The sequence below is a fragment of the Orcinus orca genome, chromosome 1 (genome assembly GCF_937001465.1).
Source record: "Orcinus orca chromosome 1, mOrcOrc1.1, whole genome shotgun sequence".
NCBI classification, from domain to species: Eukaryota; Metazoa; Chordata; class Mammalia; order Artiodactyla; family Delphinidae; genus Orcinus; species Orcinus orca.
Window position 1 is genome coordinate 202,869,700 of NC_064559.1, and position 6,591 is coordinate 202,876,290.

At 45.4% G+C, this 6,591-nt stretch overlaps 1 protein-coding gene across 1 annotated transcript; it reads right to left on the bottom strand.

The window, feature by feature from the left end:
- Nucleotides 1-277: 277 nt before the first annotated feature.
- On the bottom strand, nucleotides 278-3,263 carry LOC101286203 (PRAME family member 15-like). Its single transcript, XM_004272564.1, has 3 exons — nucleotides 2,977-3,263; nucleotides 1,974-2,546; nucleotides 278-851 (listed from the first exon to the last, which is right to left on the bottom strand). The coding sequence occupies exons 1-3, from the start codon at nucleotides 3,261-3,263 to the stop codon at nucleotides 278-280; spliced, it is 1,434 nt and encodes a 477-aa protein (XP_004272612.1).
- Nucleotides 3,264-6,591: the final 3,328 nt, after the last annotated feature.

Genomic DNA, 6,591 nt, shown 5'->3' on the forward strand with positions numbered 1-6,591 from the left:
GGATAATGCCAACATGTGTGTCTCCAGCCCAAATTTTCATCCAGAAATTTAGATTCATATTTCTGATGCTATAAGCACATGTCCCTGAAAGTCCCCTCACCTCCCAGCATCTGCATTTCCAGTGCAATCCTATACCTGTGCTGGATCACCTTTCCTTTTCCCATTCACATTGAGCTGATATCTGAAATGACAGGTCTGTTTTCCTTTCATGATGCATCTATTGTCTAGATTTTTGTTTCCAAATGCCCAGAAGAAAGCTTTTGATAGATGCACCCGACTAGGCAGAGATATAGCAGTGGTATAGAAAGGGCTCCTCTTGATAGAATGTCTTATTGCCCCAGCGAGGACATGGGCTAGAGCTAAGCCAGATGGCCCTGGGACATCCTAAATTCCTCATAATCTCAATTAGCTCATCCCGAAGCTGGGCAAGTCTGCCCAGGTGGAGAGCTCCATGAGGGCTGTAACTTTCCTGAGGGGCGGGATAAAACTCATCACTTAAATGGGGCATACCAGTGGTGTGACACAGCAGCTTCTCCATGATGGTCATAGAGAGGAGGTTCCCACACAGACTAAGGGTCCTGAGCTGGGAACAGTGGCTCAGGACAGGCAGGATAGACTCAAGTTGAAAGTCACTGATCCCACACTGCTCTAAGTTCAGTTCCTGGAGGGAGGCTGCAACTTGCTCCAGGAGAACTTGGAGGAGCTCAGGACTAAAGTCAGTCAGCGTGACACCACTCAGATCCAGGCCTTTTAGCTGACAGATGTTTGGGCACTGAGACAGATGGAGCAAGTCTGAATCTGTAAGCCGGCAGTTGGTTATTGAGAGGTTGTCCAAGGGGGTGTTCAGGCATCTGGGGGGAAAACAAGCAATTAGGTCTGAGAATCCAGGGTGGCATGAGCTAAAGTTGGCAGATAGTTGATTTGCCCAAAGCCAAGGTCCTACTAACTGCCTTAAGAAGGTCAATACCTAGAATGACTAGTCTCATTTTAGACTGACTCCTATCATCTTCTTTGTGTGAGTGGGTCAACTTTACAGTATCTTGAAAGCTCTCTTTCATTATGGGTCAAGCAGGGTGAAACTTACTTCGCCTCTTTTAAATGATGAATGAAGATAATGAAATGCACTAGAACCTACTCAGCAGAGAGCCTAACACTGAGTCCCAATCAAGTGTGGGCATCACTGAATTTGAATATTGGGAGAGAAAATATAAAATGCTTTCAACTCAAGCTTCTTTCAGACCATGCTTAAGCCCTAGGCACCTGTATCTCTGGGCCAGTTGAGGCTGGTGGGAGACATGTATAGAGAATCAAACTGGACAAGATCCCACATCATCAACAGGGTTTGCCAGTCTGCAGGGGCTCACTTACACCCCTGCATCATCTGCAAACCACCTTCCACTTTCTATTATCTGTGGCTGCTGCTCCACTGCCATCCTCTCAGAGTCATGCATTTCTTAAATATTAATTTTCTGGAGCAGAAGACAGCCTTTTAGAGACTGGGAATTTCAGACAAGCTCACTGTGTTCACAAACCTGGTAAGCACAGAGATTCTCTCTCTCTTTCTCTCTCTTTCTGCCACGCAGCTTGTGGGATGGTAGTTTCCCAAGCCCTCAGCCATGAAAGTGCAGAGTTCTAACCACTGGACATCCAGGGAATTCCCCAGAGCTTCTCTTTAGAATTGCTCGGATCTGAGGTAGTTTCTTACCTCTTCACTTACCTAATTTCCTAAGTCATCTGACATAGATATCTCTTTCTAAGGAAGAACCTATGTCCACCCTCACTTGATCCTAACCCTATGATCTGTAGCTTTCTACTATGGTGTCCCATTACAGAACCTCTATAGCAGTTTGTTCCTCTACCTTGATTTGTGTGGTTATGGGATACCACACTACAGGATAGAGCAGCAAATGACACAGTTCACGTGACATTCTAGTGTTGTGTTCACTGTTACCTGGTCAGTGGCCCACTCTCACCTAAGCATCTGGTCCAGGCAGCCTTCAAGGAAGGAGGGAGATTCCATACGGAGATCCTGGAGGTGGTGCAGCCTGAGGAACTGAGAGGTAATTTGGACAACGTGCTGCTGTTCCAGCTCCTCAAAGGCAGACACAAGAATGGGGGAGAGAAAGAGTCTCTGCACATTACCCATCTGGCCCAGGAGAGGAGCAAACGCGGCCAGGGTGGACAGATGCCAGGTGCAATTCACTTGCACCTCCTGGATACAGTCCAGTTGCACCCTACTCAGGACCGTCATAATATTTTCCATGGGCATTGAAACAATCTTCAGCTTCTTACAGCACAGGTGTATGGAAACTTTTCTCTGCTCCACCCACCTGATGAGGTAGGTGAGGAAATTATCCAGGGTCCTTTTCTTCAGACAAAGTTCTATGAACACCTCCAAGGGAGCCAAGGGCTGCTGTGTCATTGACCTGTGCTCAGCCACTGGTACCATTCTTGAGCTTGAGCACCCGTGAGTGCTGGCTCCAGACCACATGCTCCAGAAGGTCTGGCCAGTATCCCGTAAATCCAGCACTTGCAGTTTGCACCTCCTATGAGGAACAGAGTAGTGGGGGTGCATTAAAATCCACACAGAATAAAACCACTGTCTCAGAATTGACAACAGACTGTCCACCTGTGTTTTTATTTCACATTCCTGTCATCACCTGCTGACTCCCCCTCTTCCCTCTCTGCCTCACTTTCCTCCATCTCCCTTTCCCTTCCCCCCCTTTCTAGTTCTTCACTTCTAGTACTGTTAAGCGTCACAGGAAGGAGATGGGGCATGTTCTTTCAACCCCCCTTGCATCTTAGGTACACTTACATATCAGGAAGGCATTTCCCATAGTGAGCCAATGCCTCTGAACTCCCTCACTGTCATCATCAGAACCCTCTTGTCCATCCCTTGTCCATCTACTTTCCCTCATCCCACCTGTCTCTTCCAGGAAGCCCAGGATTTTACCAGGCTATGCAAATCAGACTCACCTAGGGCGAACCTTCTGGACAAGTAGGACATCAAGTGCTTCCAGCACTGCTTGTAAGGGCCCCACATGAGGCATGTCTATCAGGTCCCCCAGAGGCAGGCGGACAAAGGGCCAGGCTTGCACCATGGCCTTCAGGGTCTCGATGTGTCTCCCATGGAAGGCCTCCATGAACAGTGGTGGGAAGAGCTCAGTGGGCAGACCTTCCACAGCAGAAATGGCTGAGGCCTCATCCCTCAGCAGGCTTGTTCCCGCCAGGTCCAGGAGTCTGGGTGGGGTCTGGACACTCATCCTGACTCTGCTCCAAAAGGAATCCTGTGGAAACTGCCAGGGAACAAGGCATCGATTTCAGGCCAAGCAGGAGCACACCTCAGACTGTCTCCCAAACCTTCAGAAGTACCTACTCAGGCTAAGGTCACTGCCCTGGCAGAGGCGGAAGTGCCTCAATTAGCCCATATTACACTGTGGACTCAGGGGGCAGAAAACTATAACATGTTCCCTACTGGATCCAGAACAAGCATCTCACAAGTACCAATGAGGAGGAAAGGCAACCACTAGCTCATTCAGTTCCATCCACTGCTCTGCTTAATTCCTGTCCTACTGGGAAGTGGGTACCAAGGAGCCTGAGAGCTGACTCCAATCTTTATTTGGGAAAGACTTGCAGACCATGACTTAGAGCCCTAAATCTATGGGAAGAGGAGTGTCAGGTGGACCAACACAGCCTACATCCTCAGTTACCTCAGTTAATTGGCTGGTAAAGATTAAGGAGATACTCCTACAGTGAATGCTATTTGTCCACAAAATATATATTTTAAATTTAAATTTCAAGAAATAACATTCTAAACAGATGTTTTTTATTAAGAATATCTGCTTGAGGGACTTCCCTGGTGGTCCAGTGGTTAAGACTCTGTACTCCCATATGTATAACTGATTCACTTTGTTATAAAGCAGAAACTAACACACCATTGTAAAGCAATTATACCCCAATAAAGATGTTAAAAAAAAGAAAAAAAGACTCTGTACTCCCAATGCAGGGGGCTGGGGTTCAATCCCTGATCAGGGAACTAGATCCCACATGCTGCAACTAAAGGTCCCACATGCCGCAACGAAGATTCCACGTGCTGCAACTAAGACCTGGCTCAGCCAAATACATAAATAACTATTTTTAAAAATAATATCTGCTTGGTGGGGACATTTAAAAATGAGATAAGCCAAAGAACAAATCAGAATATTTGAGATTTAGGCAAAACCACACTGAGAGGCAAAACCAAAACCTGAAATGTGTTCATCTGAAAAAAATGATTTTTCAAAAACTCTCTGTGCCATCCAGAGATCCATGCTACCCTTCAAGATCAGCTTACCGTGGGTAAGAAGAGGGTGTCCTTAGCTGAGGTTGGTAACTTACTGCTGTGATGGGGTTGGTGGGGTGCTCAGACCTCAGACCATGTGGAGACCCCAGACCATGTGGAGACCCCAGCCAGTGACTCTGGAGCCAGAAGAGTCTGCATTCCTTCTTCAGAGGCTGAGGCTTTTATACACCTTTCTAATCCCATCATCCCTCTGGCCAACTACTAACTCAATCAGAAAAGGATCCTTGATTATATTCCGTATTGCCCATTGGATTGATCCTGATTGGATCTCCATTCTTCTCCAGATTACTTGATTGAATCAGATATCCATTCAGGAAACAGAAAGAATGATGGAGGGGGAATCAAGGACCCATTCATGGATTCACTCCACAAACATTGACTGAATTCTACCAGTACAGACAGTTATATCCTGGGGGCTCAAACAGGAAAGGGATTATTGCTTCCTGACATCGGACAAGAAAAAAACATAACTTGAAACCATCCTTATTGGGGGATCTTCGGCCATATCAAAGTTATCGAAATGTCCCTGAATTAAAACAGCTTCATTAAGACAGTGGTATTGTTCCCAAAGTAAACAAAATAAACGTGTTTCTGTATCAACTTGTCACTTGGATGTTATGTAGCAAAGATACGAGATGATGAGCCTATTCAGGGAGCAAGGGAAGAGCTTTTGTGGATGTGGCTGGTTTTCCAGCCTTAAGCCGAGCCTTCTGTGAAGGTGGGCGTGTCAAGATCACAGTGAGAAGTAAGGGTGGGGGCTTCACCTCTCGGAGCTGAGCATTCCTGAAGGGACCACTGAATGACTGCAACAATTGGAAATAAAGAGTTCTTATTCTCCTAAGGAGGATGGAGACTTAAAGACATTTCTCTGGGTGATATTTGGAAAGTAAAAGAGAGTGGCTCGGAGGATACAGTATCACCTTTGAGGGTGTTTCCTCCTAGAAAGTTGGGATCAGCACAGCAAACACCATGAAAAGACTAAATCTAAGAATGTGAGAAGAGGAAGAGATGTGAGTCCTGGCATCAGACATTTCCAAGACTGAGAGCCACTGAAGGTGGGCACTGTGGGTCAGTAGCAAATAACACGGTCATCCAGGGGCAGGTGCTACCAAGAGAGATTTTCTTTAAGTTTTTTTCTCACTGAAGACACTTTCCAGATGGCAAATAGCCCCAGACATTTTTCTGGTTATTGGAAGCCGAACCATAATCCCATTGGCCACTTTGCAAATGTATTTAGATAATTACTGTTTTCTCAAACTTAGCTAAGTTCAAGACAGATTCTGAACAAGGAGACACCATTAGGCACAGAAATAAAATTCTTTTCTCTTCATAAAGAGAGAAATTTTTTTCTCTTCTATTTGGTGTTTAAGGCTGCATCACACAGAGATTCTTTTGAAGTTTAAGTTCACAAATAAAGGGAGACCCTTCCTCTATCTCTAAGAATTTTCCATGCCTCTCTCCCACCCCATTTATTTGATGCCCAAACAATTCTTATATAGCACTGGCCACCAAGTCAAAGATTCTTTAAGGGTGTTTTCCCTCTGGGTCACATTCCGGAAGATTCCTTTCACCACATTTCTGCCATGGGTATAAATGACCTTTGCATAAAGTAGGGTTAAATTGGATTCCACTCAGTAGGCATTTTAACTCCCAGGCCAACCATCCCTTTTACTAAAGACCTGCAGTAGAGTGAGATTAGTACCACTGATAATCATAAACATCTCTGTTTATTGAACAAAAACTGGGTAAGAATGGTGCGGACACTTTTTATTCACTACCTCAGATCACCTTCACAGAAAATCTAAACATCGCTGCTATTTTCTCCATTTTTAGGCTGGTGAATCAAGGTTTCTTCCAGGTAGAGGAATCTTCCCATTTCTGTGCAGTGAATAATTAGGTGACAGGATCAGAAGGACCCCTCAAATTGTCAGACAACCTACATGTTGCAAAGGACTGACAGAGAGCCTTCACATGATGTTAGCGGAAATGCGGAAAGTGCAGAGTTTAAGCTGGGGATGTTTCTATGGGGTGGCAGTTTCTATGAGGTCCAAAAAGACCATTGTTTTAAAGTGAGAAGTTGAAACTAATTCTCTGAAAAAAACTCGAGGGCTGATATGGAAAATAGCAAAAGTGGCTAGACTCCAAGTTGGTCGTTGTCAGATTTGTGGGCATTTGTGGGAAAATCAGAAGGTTTCCTGCCTGAGCAGTCATCTGTTGAGCGAGGCATGTCAGAAGGAAATCAGAGACAG